Genomic DNA, 16,697 nt, shown 5'->3' on the forward strand with positions numbered 1-16,697 from the left:
CCAGGTTGAGAGTATCTCTCCCTCCTCGGGCCCAGTTTCCTTCCAGCTCCCTTGGAGAGGTCCTAGGTGGTCCACCCATCGAGCGATTAGGAACGGGATCTGGGCCGTCTCTGTCAGCTGTCTGCAGGGACCCCACTGCAAAGCTGGGGATGCCTTGTCTGCGTCCACCCTACTCCCCATGCAGGTAAAACACGTAGTAATCTGCAAGGACCGTGGGTGCATGCCCTCACCTTTTCATGATTCTGCCAGAATTTATATGTCCCAGGTCTGTGCCGCACCGGTGAGCACCAAGTGCCCATGGGAAGTGTGTGGGTGAGGGTGTGGTTTAAATTCTAGGTCCCCACTCACGGCCCAGAAGTCCTTACGCATTGCGATTGGCCTACGCGGTCTTGGATGGTGTATCCGAAGGCCACGGAGGCGAGCTAGATCTTGGCCTGGAAGACGAGAGCCACAGACACACAGCCATGACCGCGCAGCTGAGAGCCTCCCTCCTCGCACTGGTTCTGCTGATCGGCTTTCTGCAGACCCGTGCCAGGCCTGATAGGACGAGGGTGAGTGACCTCCAGACAGGCCGAGCGACTGCTCTGTCCTGCTCCAGTCCTTCTTGTAAGACTCTGACTTCTGCTTTCTTTCTTCTTGTGGTTTTCCATTAGCCTTTCTTCTCTTCTGGCCTCTTCTTGGACCCTAGAGACCGGTGCTCCTTGAGCTGCACACTGGGAGGGAAGTCTCCTTACTGTGGTCCTTGCTCTCCTGCATCTCTTGTCAGGGTGGCCACACCGGTACCTGTGTCAGCGCTGGGCCGAAGGTGCAGGAAGGCAGCAGGCGTCACGGTGGGGGCAGGGTTTGGAGGAGAGGGTGGGCTATGTCATCTGGGCTGCAGCTCAGCAGGACAGCTAGGACGAGGAGGAAGAAAACCAGTGTGGAAGTTTTACGGGTGGATAAAGTCAGAGAGTTAATCAGAGAAACACAAAATGCAGGCAAAATAACTGGAGGTTTGGGGCACATGGGTGGCTCAGTTGGTCAAACATCTGCCTCCTGATCAGGTCATGGTCTCAGGGTCCTGGGACTGAGCCCGGCGGGGAGTCTGCATCTCTCTGCCCCTCCCCCCTCCCACGCGCATGTTCTCTCTCTCTCGCTCTCGCTCTCCCTCTCAAACACATAAATTAATCAATCATTGGAGGCCCTCAAGCAACTGGATTTAGAATCGGGAGTCTTGGATTCTGGCCCCAGTCTAGTCCCAGTTCACAGCTCAGTCGCCTTACTGGCGAACCGCGGGTGCAACTGCAGGGGGGGTGGGGTAGCTGCGGGATGGAGGTGGGTGCAGCCGTGGGAAGGGACGCAATGATCTGGGTGACCTGAAGGCAAAATGGAACCATGAAGGGAGAGGCCAGCAACCTTTCATCTGGGTAGTGCAGCTGTCACTTCTGGTCTTGGACAAGTCCCTTTGCCTTGGTAGCCTCTGCTTGCTTTCTCATCTGAAATCTGTGGGCAACAGTATGTACCTCGTGGGCGGGTGAGCAGTCATCCTGACATGTAGAATGTGTCCGTAAAGGGCAGCGCCGGTAAGACCTTCTTACCTCTCTGAAATTGACGGGAGGACCTCCTGGCTGATGCTCCACTTTTGAGAATTTTTGTGGCTTTTCTGTTACTCAGGGCTGCCTAACTGGGTATTAGACCCTGGGCCCTGGGCTGTAACATTTGCTTCATAAAAAGCTGAGTCTGGAGGCGTTGGAGATGTATCAGACAGACTTAAATAGGCTTGAAGCAGTGATGAGTGTCGGAGCCAGCTGGCCTGAGAAGGGCTCCCCAGGTCCCGAGTCTCTCTGAATCGCCACACCCTAGTTACCCAACGTGATTTTCAGTAAATGCCACTGCAGTAGCAAAGGAAAAAAATAAGAGAAAAATTCTTTAAAATATTTAGGTTGGAATCAGCACCATGGAACGGATGGATGCTTTGACACAGTGTTCTCTCCGTGCCTGTCTCAGTTCTGCTCCAGGGAACATGCGAAAGAATGCGTAGAGAAGGCACCTTTCTGCCCAGGAGCAGGGAGCGAGTTCGAGAGCCTGGTGAGCTAGTAAAGAAGCAGTTGGCTTAGAAGGCTGGAGAAAGTCTGGTTTTGCTTGTGTTGCATCTGGACAGGTGGTGGTTGGCTAAAATCCTTTCCAGTCCATTGGATTTCCAGGGAGCCTGGCTTCCTCCTAGTTTAAGCCTGGACCTTCCTTAACAGATTATGACCTTCTTTCCTTTCTCAGATCAGTTCCTCGGCCTTTTTCTCACCATGTAGATTGGTGGTTTCCTTCTCACACTTTCTGTTTCATACTCCCTGTGCCCCATGAGCAACTGGCAGCAGCTTTCCCAATGTCGGAAAAGGGGTCCTTCTTGGACCCTATGTGGCTAGCGTGGAGGAAGAATCGGGTGGGATCTGCCTTGGAGAGAGATTTAACCAAAGAACAGGCAGTGAGGACGTCCTGGACAATTCATTTCTGTATTACGGGATTTATTCGTGTTGGTGGAATTCTGCCCAGATGAGTTGAGGACACTTGGGGAGGAACAGGCCAGGTGGAGCTGTGCTGAAGGCGAGCTAGGACGGGCGGGCTGAGGGGTTCACACTGCGGCAGCTGGGTGCAGCCGCACAGGTTTCAGTGGCTTTAACAGGTGGACCTGTGCCCTCCATGTCCACCGGGGGGGGGGGGGAGCTACAGTCGGTTTCAGAGCAGTGTCTTGGAAGACCATCACACCAGCAAGAGAGGGACAGGATGGAGAACACTATTCAAGGCACGGCTAAGATCAGTTTCTAGAATGTTCAATGGGGAAGGCACCCTGAGGACCTGATTGGAATCTAGATAATGTCTTCATTTTACCGGCGGGGAAACTGAGGGCCGAGCATGACTGCCCAGGTTCACAAGAGACCTCGACAGCAGAGCTGGCTTCTGACTCGCAGCCCAGAGTTCTCTCCACCACAAACACAATCCTTCACTGGGGCATCCAGGCAGGACACCTTCCACCCAGAATCAACGAGATGCCTCATTTGCACAGAGGCATGAAAGGCAGCGCGCCTTCCTCTCTGGCCTCACGTCCTTCTAGGGCTCCCATCTCAGCTCACGGGTCTCTGCTCCGTTCCTCTCACTCAGCACATCCCCTGCTCTCCTGCCTCTCCCAGGGTAACAGGATAGGGAGATGGACTATTGCTCAAAAACCAGTGGCTTCCAAGTCACGACACTAAGCCTCAATCCTGTCATACACCCGCAGACAACTCCTGTTTGTTTCCTGGTTCGTTTTCAGGTAACACAGGCACCAGTCTGAGTGCTTTGACAGCACACACAGATGTTAGGAACTGTTGTTATTAATATCATCCTTTTTTTAACCCTTCAGATGAATTGCTACAAAGAAGTGAAAGGCACCATCTACGACTATGAAGCCCTCACTCTGAACGGAAACGAGCTCATCCAGTTCAAGCAGTACGCGGGCAAGCTCATTCTTCTTGTCAATGTGGCCACCTATTGCGGCCTGACGGCTCAGTATCCGGGTAAGACTTCAGAGCCACATCTCCTTGGGACTGAATGTTCTAGCTCATTATATTCTAAATCATAATTAGAACGACAGTCTCGTTATACATCAAAATCAATCCTCGTGATCAAGTGACTTCCTTCCCTGATGTCAGGAGCCCGCCGGCAAAGGCCCATAGGCCTGGTCTGGCGGGCCTGCCTTTGGAAACATAGTTTTATGGGAACACAGCCCTGCCCCTGCACTTACACACACATTTCACGTCTCCGGGCAAGGGGAGCAGTTGAGGTAGTGATGATGGAGGCCGCCTGCCCGGCCACGTCTAAGGTGTTCACTCTCTGGACCTTTACAGAAAGTTTGCTGACTTCTTCCCTATGTCCTGCCTCTGCTTTGCTCCTGAGCGTTCCAAGAGAATTGACAAATCTCGGAGGGCTAGGAGCCCCTCCACAGATTCCAGAAGCCTCCTTGGTAAATATCAGAGGCAGGATCCTTGTTGGTGAGACTCTCCCAGGGTTTTACAGGTCACCTACAAAGCAGGGGTGGCGCTGGGGCTTCATACATGCTGCTGCGTTTGCTGAGAGCGGCTACAGCAGGTGGGGAAGGAGGCGGGTCTTCCTGCCCCAGCTCAGTGTCTTCTGGACGGAGACGCCCCCTGTCTGCCTTACCCACGGAGGGACGTTATCTTTCTCCTACCTCAGACCACGTCGTTTGACAACAACAAGCAGGATGAAGGGTGCCTGAGTGGCTCAGTTGGTTAAATGTCCAACTGTTGATTTCAGTGCAGGTCTTGATCTTGGGGTTGTGAGTTCAAGCCCTGCTACAGGCTTGGTGCTGGATGTGGAACCTACTTTAAAAAAAAAATAATGAGGGTGCCTGAGTGGCTCAGTGGGTTAAGCCACTGCCTTCAGCTCCAGTCATGAAGTCAGGGTCCTGGGATCGAGTCCCGCATCGGGCTCTGATGCTCTCTGCTCAGCAGGGAGCCTGCTTTCCTCCTCTCTCTCTGCCTGCCTCTCTGCCTACTTGTGATCTCTCTCTGTCAAATAAATAAATAAAAATCTTAAAAAAAAATAATGAATAGGATGAATTTTACCAGAAATAGAGGGACTTATATTTAAACTAACAAGACCTTCATTTTTTGTTGTTTTTTATTATGTTTTTAATAGGTAATATGTTCACAAGTCTCACAAGTTATAGGAATCAAAACTCTAGAGTGAGAAGTCTTTCTGCCTCTTTCTTCCTCCCTTTAGAGGACTGGTGTTATCATGTGTACAAAATACACAGACAGAGTGTTTTTTCCTGCACCCCCCAGCGGCAGAGTAATATAAATACTACTTGCACTTTGCTTTTGGTTTTAATAAAAGTATTTTAGAGTTAAGACCATCTCCTCATTCTTTTTTAAGATTGAATAACATTGTGTTGGACCATAACGCATTTTACCAGTTTATAGTGACTTCAAAAGTCAATGTACTCAGTTCCCACTCGTGCATAACAGACCAGGACACCAAAGAGTGGTTGCTTAAGGACCGGAAGGCAGGATCCCCAGTTTATTGTCTTTTGCCCGGAAGGAAGTGATCATGTGCAGTGACTAAAGATGGGCAAGGATGCAGGGAGAGGTACTGGGGAACCATATGGAATCAGGAAGGCGACCTCTAGCTTGTGAAAAAGCAGGAAAGAAAGCAAGGGAAGGGAGAGGAGAAAGAGAAGGAGCAGAACAGGACCCAGGAAGTACCAGTTGACCAGGTGGCCGTGCAGAACCTGAGTGGCACTGGCTGGTGTTTGCCAGGGGACTGAAGTCATCCAGCCCAGAAAGTGCTGGCGATAAAAATCTGAGCAATCAAATTGGCAAACAGTGAGAGAAGGCAGGTGCAATCTTGTGTTTTGCCATGTCGGTGAGGACCGTTAGGTAGAACGTATCTTTCACATCCTTGTGGATTGTTGAAGACCACCAGGAAGCTGGGCCTGGGATTTCTCTGGTTCTCTTTGCACCTGTCAGGTTTATCTGTTCCACCCAGGACACCCAGTCTGTACGGAGGAAAGCAGCCCATTCTCATCGGTGTCTTTTCCTTTAAAAAGGAAATCTTCAGTCCAGCAATTAACTCACTAGGGAAGGCAAGACCTTGTGTGTGTGTGTGGTTAACAAAAGATACAACACAAAATTGACAATTTTAGCCATTCCTGTTACTGGTCAGTAGTGTTAAGTGTTTTCACATTCTTAAGAAACGGATCTGCAGAACACTTCCATCTTGTCGAGCTGAAGCTGTACCTGTTAACGACACCTCCGTTCACTTTCCACGAGCACTTGCACCTCTTACGTCAACAGGAACCTGGGGAGGTTCCGAATAGTAACGATGACTGGGGGTGCCGCCTCAGAAGGGACTCACAGAATTCTCTGGGACAGCACCTGGTCATCCCTAGTTTTCAGGAAGGGCCCTCAGCCGGTTCTGATGTGCCAGACACTTGGGAAATATAATAGGGCCCTTATGATAAAGGGCTTTTGAAGGCGTGTCGGGAGCTCTAGCATCTAACTCCCGCCCCGCCACTAGGAGCCTTTCCAATCAGACTTTCCCTTCCTGAGGCCTCTCTTTCCCTGAAAATGGGCCAGATCATTCTCTCCGCAAGGCAGAGTCTCCAGCCCGGCCTCCTACTGCCCCTTCTCTACCCCACAGAACTGAATGCACTTCAGGAGGAGCTGATGCCCGTGGGCCTGGTTGTGCTGGGCTTTCCCTGCAACCAGTTCGGAAAGCAGGAACCCGGAGACAACTCGGAGATCCTTCCGGGGCTGAAGTGAGTGCTTGTTTGCGATCCCAGAGGAGCCTCCGGCGAGCTTTCTTCTGTCTCCAGCCTCCAGCGCCTCTCTGAGTGGGGATTCCCGGGAGGGTGGGCATTAGGCGTACCTGCAAACGGACATCAGCTTTGTCCAACCCTGATGTGAGTCTAGCGGCATCCAGAGACCTCCTTCTCCCTGGGACCGAGATCTGGGGGACCAGAGAGGTGCAGGAACATGGACACAGTGGAACAGAAGCAGCGCGGGGGGGCCAGCAGAACAGAGAAAAATTATGGGAACCAGGGGGCCCAAAGTCCCAAATCGCCTTATTTCCCCTTCCCAGCCCTGTTTTCCACATCCGCCCTTCTCCCTGTCCCTCCCGTGGCCCCACAGTGCCCGCCTTCGCTTGCTCGCATATGTGCTGGAGCTTCCTGGGAATGTTGTACCTCGTTGCAGGCACGTCCGTCCAGGGAGAGGTTACGTACCTAATTTCCAGCTTTTTGAGAAGGGGGATGTGAATGGCGAGAAAGAACAGAAGGTCTTCACCTTCTTGAAGGTGAGTGAATCACTGACCCAAACCTCTTCTTCCCTCGCATTCCTAGCACAGAGCTGGTGCGGTGGAAATGGACCCAAGGCTCATGCCTGGAAGTGGCCTTGGGTTCTTGGCAAGAGGGCTCCACGTTCGCATAGAGATTGCGGTTTAATTTGTCAGTATGTCTGGGATTCCGGCTTTCGTGATGGAGGGGGCTGTGGAGAGTGGTCGTGTTTCCGAGGACCACCCTTGTTTGCTTACTGACATTCCTTCATTCAAGGTACATTTGCTGAGTATGAGCTTGCTATGGATATAAAGAAGGGGGTGCGCCTGGGTGGCCCAGTCATTGAGTGCCTGCCTTCGGCTCGGGTCATGATCCCAGGGTTCTGGGATTGAGTCCCCGCATTGGGCTCCCTGCTCAGTGGGAAGCCTGCTTCTCCCTCTCCCCCTGCGTGAGTGAGTTTCCTCTCTCACCTTCTCTCTGTCAAATAAATTAATTCTAAAAAAGAAGAAGAAGAAGAAGAAGAAGAAGAAGAAGAAGAGATAGTCTCTGGTCCTTGATGGGTTCCTGCTGGAGAGGGGGAAGTAGAAATCAACAGGTTAACACCATGTCATAAGCGCCTTTTATGAATCACTGACTTTTAGATCCGGAGAGCGGAGGGCTGAGAGGGTCCCTAACTACCAGTTGTTAATTGTTCCTAAATGCTGGATGGCGAGCCAGAGCTGGCCCAGATAGAGATGTTTACACACCCTCAGCAAACTGAAGAAAACAGCACTGTGTAAGGAGGTTTCATAAACTCAACTGACTCATAGGGCTTCCCGTTACTCTAAGATTCGGACCTATATGCAATTTATTCTTACAATCTTCTTTTTAAAAAATTAAACGATGAAGTGATGCTGTTTCTCTAAAGTTTTGTTATTTGACAAAACAAAATGCTGGAACTCCATGTCGGTCCCAGAGATATTTTTCGAATGCTACTGGCCCAGGAGCCCTAAGAGCTGGGAAACTGCATTCTAACCTAAACCATTGGCTTCACAGAAAAGGAAATGGACAGTCACAGAGGTGATGTGTTTTACGGTGGTGTGGCTTTGTGATCACAGGGGTCACAGGGGTACAGAGGAGGGGACAGACTTTTGCTGTTACATCTACAGCCATCTGGATAGCTGGCACGGTGGCAGTCGGAGGATTTGTGAAGCATCGCGGGAAATCAGAATGTCTAGGCATGGGAGGGAGCGGATTCCCTCTGGGTGAAAATACCAGAAATGATGCTGTTTGTCCGTTGCAGCTCTCCTGCCCTCACCCCTCAGAGGTTCTGGGATCTTCGAGACACATATCCTGGGATCCCGTAAAGGTCCACGACATCCGCTGGAACTTCGAGAAGTTCCTGGTGGGGCCTGACGGAGTCCCGGTCATGCGCTGGTCCCACCGGACTCCCGTCGGCGCCGTCAGGGCAGACATCCTGGAGTACCTGAAACAGCCCAACAGTAAATAGGGCGGTGGACGGGGGAGGGGCCGCCTTGCTTCTTCCCAGGAGACCTTCTAAAAAAGGCCGCGTCTCTCTACCCTCTTCCTACACGGGCCCCCCCTTGCCCAGATCACTCCATCCCAGCGTCCCCACTCTCCACCGAGCAGTCATGCAGGAGGCGACCGCTATTCCTCCCTGGGAGAGTACCATGTGGGAGAAGAAGGAATCCCCAGATCCTCAGAGCTCTGTTACACATTCAGTCACGCCTCCCCATCCAAGGAAAACCAGTCTTCCGGAGGATGGCTCAGTCTGCCGGCACCGCCTGAAGGAGAACGTTCCTAGACGGAATGTTCCCCCTGCTCAGTCCACCCTGAAGGTGCAGAAGCGACAGAGGGCAGGCGGCTAGGCAGCCTCAGCCCCACCTCGCAGCACTTGCCCTCCCCGAGACCAGACACGTACTGTCAGTTTCCAAGTCCCTTCAGATCAGTGCGCGACACACCCCCTCGCACACGCACGCACGCTGACTGGTCATTCTGGTGGAGGAGTGGGAGCAGGAGACAGCCTTGCATGGAGAGAAGGGCATCTCCATGGCAGTGGGACCCAGAGCCTCTCTCTACTTTAGATCCTACAGAAACTTCCCTATTGTCTGACCTTCCAGCGCACTCAGGTTAAGACACCTGGGCAAGGCATCCTTGGAAGGATGGGCTCCCCCCGCCCCCCGCGGATTTCTCAGCCCTGCACTGTCCCTAATAAAATGTCTTCGGCAGCACCTGGCATGACTGTGGTGGTTTTTGTACCCTAGCCTGTGCTCAGACTTGTCTCATGTCTCTCGTCCTCCTCGCTGTGACCATGACAGACGGCGTGTTTCCCAGACTACCTGAAGCCCTCGGACAGAAGGAATTACCCGCCCAGGTCTGTGCAAGGTTGTCACCTGGGGGCTCTTGACTGTTCGCCCTTGTCAGGAATGACAGGTTGGGTCGAGTCCCCTCGAGATGACTGAAGGCCGAGGGCGCTCTCTGACCAGTTAAAGGCTAACTGTGGAAGCCAGAGTGCCCCGGAGGGAGGAGGTAAAGATCCTTTCATCTCCTGCAACCCAAGGGCATAAGAGGCTATGGTTGAGGTCCAAGACTTAATCATAGGAAGAGCAGATCTCTAAAGAAGGTTAAATTCACCAACTAAATTGTGCCTAGGTCGTGGGCTTGATTGGGAAAGAAGAGAACTTGAGACACTGGGTGGAGACATCTGGTTGGTTGCATTAGAACACCTAAACCCCAGACTTTCCAAGACCCCCAGTTCTCCTTATTAAGGGTAAGCCTGTCCTTCTTGCTTGACGACAACCCAGATGCTTCTGTTCTGCTAAATGTTACGGGCTCTGCCCCCAACCCAACTAGAACTAGATTCTAAGAGTTCTGGATCAAGGGGCATGAGACACAAAGTCAGCCACAGGAGGGTTCACTGGTATTAGAGGATTTTCCCAAAGGACAGAAATTTCTCACATTGGCAAGAAACCAACACACTGTTTGGATTCTCCAGACTGGAAAAAGAAACAGCTCTCACTAAATGCAGCAGAAATGCCAGGACTGTCGTGGCTGACAGCAGAAAGAAGGGGTCAAGAGCTGAGAGGCATGTCTGCACTAGAGCGGTTTACAGCATGATGCTGGAAACCCACTGATGACGATGTTGCAGGAGTTTGAGAAAATAAAAAGAAAAGTGTAGGATCATGGAGAAGTTATGTGGCAAGTGTCCTTGAAAGGCCTGGGCTTAAAGAAGATTCTGCTGAAGTAATCTCGCTGTTAGCAATGTGGATTATCCCAAAACGATCCGGGCCAGAGACGGCAGCACTCATGCATCAGAGTGTGAGAGTGTGTGTGGGGGGGGCGGGGGCAGTCACTCTCTAGAGTGCTGGAGATGACGCATAGAACACAGCTTCCCTAGAGCAAGGTAGATAACAGCCAGCACAGGTTACTGTTGTCCAGTCAGCAGACACCAAGAATGGATCACTGGAGCCTGAGGGCAGCAGCCCCAGCCACACATAAAATCACAAAACCTTGTTCAGCTTCCGATCCTGAACCGGTTTTCAGACCCAGCATCTCTGAGCAAAGGAGAGGTGCAGGTCCTGAGAAGGTACGACCTGCACCACCACCACAAACACGTAGAGTAACTTCCCCATTCCTTTTCTAAAGGGACTTCTGACCATTCATTCCGCATCGCTAAAACCGAGAAAGGGAAATACCGTTATAGCTCAAGCACTGCTGGACATAGTAAGATCCAGGCGGCCGTTGATACCGGAGCACCCGACGTGTTGCCACGGCCCCCGTGAGAACGGAGGCTGTGGGGACCAAGCAACCGGAGTCCGGGCCCAGGTCCAGTTCACGGTGCAGCCACTGAGGCCAAGGATGCATCTGGTAGAAATTTCTCCTGTCCCCACCGTACAGGTAGAATGACATACGTGGCAGTGGGCAAACCTGCTGCACCAGCGTCTTCATATGTGGCGTACGAGCTGTCACAGCAGAGAAGGCCAAGTGGAAGGCCTGACGCTGATGCCCAGACCCGCCGCTGGGGCAGCAGATGCAGCCGTCCTCCTAGGCAGAGTGACAGAAGAGCCAAAAGGACCAACAGGACACACGACCGTCTCTCCGTGTAACACACCAGTTTGTTCCTACAAAGAGGAAAGGGAAGGTCCTGGGAAATGACAGCAACCACCTGCCTCAGACTAAACCAGGGAACAGCCCGGATTGACACTGCTGCCCCTGCTATGGGATCTTTGTCAGAAAAGATGAACTTACATCCTTGGAGTCTTTAAAGAAATATGTGGAAAATAAGGTTACGTGTAACACTTTTGGGGCCATTAGTTCAAAAAAAAAAAAATCACCTGAACACCATCATAAAGTCTTCCCCTGACTCATCATACTCTCTAGACACCCCGACATTGCCACCTCAGACCCTTACCTCCGGCTCACAGAGCACCTGCGTCTGCTCAGAAAGTGTGGAGGACACTGACCCCCTGGGAATGTCGTCCTGTCAGAGACTGACTTCTCAGCTAGGAAGGCCACATTCCTACTCAGAAGACAATATTAGTGGCTTTGGGATCAGAGATGAGACAGGACCGATGGGCTGGTCAGACCTCTGGCTCTTCCCCGGGACCAAGAACTGAGCTCACTCGTTAGCTCGGGCTGGGAAATTCCTGGGAAGAGAAGAGACAGGATCAGAAAGACAGCCCTGCTCTGGGGCATGGGTCCTCAACCTCAACCTCCATACTGAATGTCTTCTCTATCAGAAGACAGGTCAAAGGCATCCAGTTAAATTGGGACAGATCAGTGGGTGGCTTGAACACAGTCTCTTACGAATAATGTAAGGATGTGGAATAATGAGTCGTTACGTGTTCAGTCCTCAGAACAGGTGCAAAGGGCTATCTAAGTGTTTCCTCTAGCTTGACCATCATGGGACATAGTTTATGTTACAGGGTTCAATAAAAATAAAAGAATACACGGGGTCAAGAGCTGCCCCTGCAGCCACCAACATGGAGACACTGAACTGAGTCCTGTTCTCAGCGCTCAAGTGTCCCAACCTGAAGCTAAAGGACCCATCCTGGGTGCACCTGTGGCCGTGAATGTGTCTGCGCCGCTGGTGTCATTCTCTCCTCCTCATCACCAGAAGAGTCACTGACGATGTTACTGTTGGCACCTCCAAGTGCAGGCTCTATGGCCGAAGAACATGGGCACCAGAGATAGCAGCTCGCTTGGACGCTATCTTATGGAAGGACTCACACCCAGCGTCCTGTTTACAGCTTAGGGCTCACAATCCCTGGTGGGTTGAATGCACCAAACATTCCAAAACTCAGTAGATTTCTTCTTCTGTTTGTTGGATTTGCCTGTGTCCTATTGAGTTTTGTCATGGCTAGAGTATTCAGGAGAGTGGAACGGCCAGGCTATCTGAGGAGTTAAAAAGCCTTTTGAGAAGAAATCGGTGGATATTGAATTTGCTCCTCTTCGTGAAGTTTTAAAGGCTGTACCAATCCTCTATGTAAAATATGGAAAAGAATGAAAAGCAGCAGAAGATGAGTACTTCATCTAGTGAAAACACAGGAAGGCACTAAAGCTTGAACAAGAATGTCTTCTGGGTATCAGAGAGGCAGGTCATCACAGTATTTTCCCTGCCGGCCTATACTGATGTGCCAACAACGGTAAGTGGGATTTACCACTAACTTCCTGGTTTTTCATTTCTCAAAGAAACTACACTTCAGGAACACCTGGGTGGTGCAGTCGGTTAAGCCAGGACTCTGGTCTGTAATCTGGGGGAACTGGGATCAAGTCCCGTGTGGGGACTCAGTACGGAGTCTGCTTCTCTGCCTCTGCCGATGACTCTGCCACCTCCTCTCTCTCTCTAAAATAAATAAATACGTATTTTCTTTTTTAAAAGGAAAGACATGAAGAAATATTGGGGCACACCAATAAAAATTAAAACCTTAAAAAAATATATACTCCATTTCTACAACTATAATGTTTAATAAAGCGATCATTTTCTACAGCCCCTTTAACACTTCTTGCACATGACATTTCTAACTTTCAAGTATTAATGTAGAAGTCAGGAAGGGAGACCCCTAAGCTGCGGACTCTGGACAGACGGGCCACTGCGCCTGCGGTGACTGGCCTTACACACAGTGTGTGACCACACGTTATCTCAGATATGTGTGTGAGACTGTCTCCTGCACAATAAGATATAGTAAAGGAGTAGAAATTAAAATTTTTTCTAATTAAAAATAATACATAAACGCACACGTGTTACATAGAGCGTGGGTGAATGTGCAGTTAGACATGCCCGCTCCAATATTACTCCTGTGAAAACCTTTATCGAACGGTGTGAAATGACCCACAGCACAAGTAAAGAGAAGATCTGAGCCCGAGACCTTAGAAAATGTTCAAGTAATTTTCATGTCGTTTCCTGCATTTCCTTGGCCCGTTTTGCAGCTCTGTATTTGCAAAACAGTGCTCCTTCCTTAGGCAATACCCGCCCTCAAAAGGCTTCAGGGCAGTACCGGATTTTGCCATTCTGAGGCTAGAAGCCAGCTGCAAAGGGTCGGGCGGCAGGTGGCCCGCGCGGGAGGAAGGCCAGCGGGGACCCCGGCTGGGAACACACTGCGCCCGGCAGGTGGCATCCATCCCTCGGGTGGGACCCTCCTGGGTGGGACCCTCTCCTCCCCTGCCCTCCCCCGCCCTCCCCTCCCCTGCCCTCCCCCGCCCTCCCCTCCCCTGCCCTCCTCCGCCCTCCCCTCCCCTGCCCTCCCCTCCCGCCAGGGCACCCACAGGCCCGGCTGTTCGCAAGGAGCCGTTTGGACCCGTGTGACCTTCCTTCCTCCCAATTCCAGTCAGAGGGAGGAGAGGCGCGGGGGTCGGAGCGCACCTGCGACCCTGCGCCTCCAGCGGCCCCGGAGGCGGGGGAGAGCGCGCGGGAGCCGCGGACGCAGGGGCTCGTGGAAGGCTGGGTCCGAGGCACCGACCGCCCGGCGCGGTGTCCGCCCGGGATCACACATGCCTCCGCAGCCCACACTCGCGCGGCTCCAGTGGCGCAATCGGTTAGCGCGCGGTACTTATAAGACAGTAGCTGTTGGGCGATGCCGAGGTTGTGAGTTCGAGCCTCACCTGGAGCAGCTTTTACAACCCCCCCCCCCCCCGCCCCCGCCGGCCGAGTCGGCACCGGCTGCCACGACGACTGCTCACCGCAGCGAGCTCGGCGAGGACCGGACCGTCAGACAAAGACTCGGGCCCAGAGTCACTAAAAATCATAAAAATGGCCGAAAAATACTCCTCCGCCTGATTTGTTCACTCCACGACATCTGGGCAGTCTTGGTTTTTGCTAAGTCTTTCCGTGGACGGTCTCCTGTCCGCACTGCCTTCCCTGCCTCGGGTTCTCGGCGCCTCCGGGCCGCACCGGCACCGGCACCGGCACCGGCACCGGCACCGGCACCGGCACCGGCACCGGCCCCGCCCGGCTCCGCGAGGCCTGCAGTGACGGCGGAGACGCGGGTGTCAGACGCACAAAACCCGCTGACCCTTACCACCTCCGACTGGAGCGGGGAGACTTGCGTCTGGACGGACGGTTGCGGGAGGCCTCCCGCAGACCCCGACGGAGGCGGGAATTCGTCCGCGGGCTCCGCGCCCTCAGGCCTGCTCCAGATGCGGCTCCCCGCCCCGAGCCGCCCACCAGGCCCTGCAGGCTCCAAACAGGGCGCAGGGACCGGCCAGGGGAACGCTTGGTAAAGAAGGGACAGGGAACACTTGACTCCCCCAGATGTACAGCGGACGTATGCGCAGAGGTTATTCACGGAGTGAATTATCTCACTTACAAAGGAGATAATACATGATCAGTTAATTAACAGCCACAAATTCCTCCCATCTCTCCGCGCGCCCCCTTGCAAGGGGATTTGGCAGGATCTTCCATCAAGAGTTGGGGTCTACTTCTCCGCCTCTTGGACGTGACCTGATCTTGTGATTGACGCAGTACAATGCGGTGGGTGTGATTTTGCAGGAGATCCAAGATGAGGCCTGGAGAGCCCTTCCAACTGCCCCTCTTGCTCTCTTGGGCCCCTGAGACCCTCCACATGAAGAAACCCCGTCTAACTTCCTAGAGAACGGAGGAAGAGATGCCGCCATCCTGGCCATCCCAGGCTTGTGGGCTGACACCCCAGACATCAGACTGACGGGTGACTGCAATCACGTGAATGACCACAAGCAAAACCAGTGAAAGAACTGCCCTGCTGAGTGAAGCTCGAATTGTTAAACTGCAGAATTGTAAACAAAAGAAACAGTGTTGAGCAGCTCAGTTCGGGTGAGGTTTGTTACAAAGACACACATGATTGCTAAATGCATTTAGCACGGAATAAGAGGAGGCAAATTAGCAGAGTACTACTTTGGGGGATCTTCTCATGGTCCTACACATTGGGTCCTCTCTGTTCTTGCCATAGCATAGAGACTCCAAATCAAGGGGACCTTGGGATATTTAAATTTATTCCAGGAGTAAACTGTCTCCTCCGGCCCTTGCACCAAGCCTAGAGCTGAAAGGCCCAGAATTTGCAAATCTCTATAGTAGTAGAGGTGTGAATGAGGAGGCAGTGTCTACATTCCTTGCCGGCTTTTCCAAACAGACCAGGCTGTAGGATCCTTACTCCCCTCTAGCTGCATCTTGCCACTGCTGGCTGTCTGATTATCGAAGGTCCTGGTTTGCCTTGTGACCCATGACAAGGAGACCAGGGCTGAATTCACATGGAGAAACATTTGCATATTGAAGTAATTTAGAGATACCACGCACTCACATCTGGTAGCTTGTCGCCTAATATTTTTTCAAGGAAATCCTATAACGGAAATTCGCACTTGCAGTCATGGTGGCTGGAAGTTACATGCACAGTTCTTTTTTCAATTAGGTCTCCGGGACCTTCCTGCAGCGTTATCCACAAGATACTACATGTAGGCCAGACTTGTTTGCTTATACAAAAAAAGCAATGATAGAAAAGAATATATGCATAATGTATTGGTGGACCCATAATAGAGAAATGTAATATATTTGCCAATAAAACACAGAGAAAACAGAAAGTAAAATAGCAGATATAAATACCACTATATCAAAAATAACCTAACTTGTGAATGAATCAAACCAGCAATCAAATAGCAGAGACTGTCATTCTGGATTCAAACAAAAAGATGCAACTGTATGTGGTCTACAGGAGATACACTTTAGATTCAAAGATAGGATAGTTGAAAATAAAAGAATCATAAAAAGATACATCATGTGCACAGCAACCACAAGAATGCCGAAATGTCTATGTCCAACATTACACAAAATAGACTAAAACAAACAAAAAGGTTCTAGAGATAAAGAACAACATTTCCCAATGATGAAAGGATCAAACCATCAGAAATATATAACAATTGTCAATACATATGCACCCAATGAAAGAGCACCAAAATTCACGAAGCAAAAACTTTAAGAAATAAAGACTATTCAACAATAATGGTTGGAGATTTCAGAATTTTACTTTTTTTTTTTTTTAAGATTTTGTTTACTTATTTGACAGAGAAAGACACAGCGAGAGAGGAAACATGAGCATGAGCAGGAGGAGTGGGAGAGGGAGCAACAGACTCTGCACTGAGCAGGGAGCCGGACACTGGTCTCGATCCCACGACCCCAGGACCCCGGGATGACCTAAGCTGAAGGCAGACACTTAACTGAACCACCCAGGCACCCCAAAATCTTACTTTCAATAATAGATGGAACTAGACAAAAGATCAACAAAAAAAAAAAATAAATAAAGATTTGAATCCTATTATAAACCAGACCTAACAGACATCTATAGAACATTCCACCAACAACAAATAAACATTCATCTCAAGTGCACATGGTACATTCTCAAGGATAAACCATATACTCAGCCACAAA

General features: G+C 51.2%; 1 protein-coding gene and 1 non-coding gene across 2 annotated transcripts; both read left to right on the forward strand.

Moving 5' to 3' along the window:
* The first annotated feature begins 353 nt into the window (after window positions 1-353).
* Window positions 354-9,010, forward strand: LOC131833054 (epididymal secretory glutathione peroxidase-like). Its single transcript, XM_059176307.1, has 5 exons — window positions 354-551; window positions 3,374-3,527; window positions 6,172-6,289; window positions 6,726-6,825; window positions 8,088-9,010. Exons 1-5 carry the CDS (start codon window positions 465-467, stop codon window positions 8,292-8,294), a joined length of 666 nt encoding a protein of 221 aa, XP_059032290.1. The 5' UTR covers window positions 354-464; the 3' UTR covers window positions 8,295-9,010.
* A 4,811-nt stretch (window positions 9,011-13,821) lies between these two features.
* TRNAI-UAU (transfer RNA isoleucine (anticodon UAU)) lies at window positions 13,822-13,914 on the forward strand. Its single transcript is given in 2 exon segments — window positions 13,822-13,859; window positions 13,879-13,914. It is a non-coding gene; the product is annotated as a tRNA-Ile (tRNA).
* Window positions 13,915-16,697: the final 2,783 nt, after the last annotated feature.

Source organism: Mustela lutreola, chromosome 6 (assembly GCF_030435805.1).
Source record: "Mustela lutreola isolate mMusLut2 chromosome 6, mMusLut2.pri, whole genome shotgun sequence".
Taxonomy (NCBI): Eukaryota; Metazoa; Chordata; class Mammalia; order Carnivora; family Mustelidae; genus Mustela; species Mustela lutreola.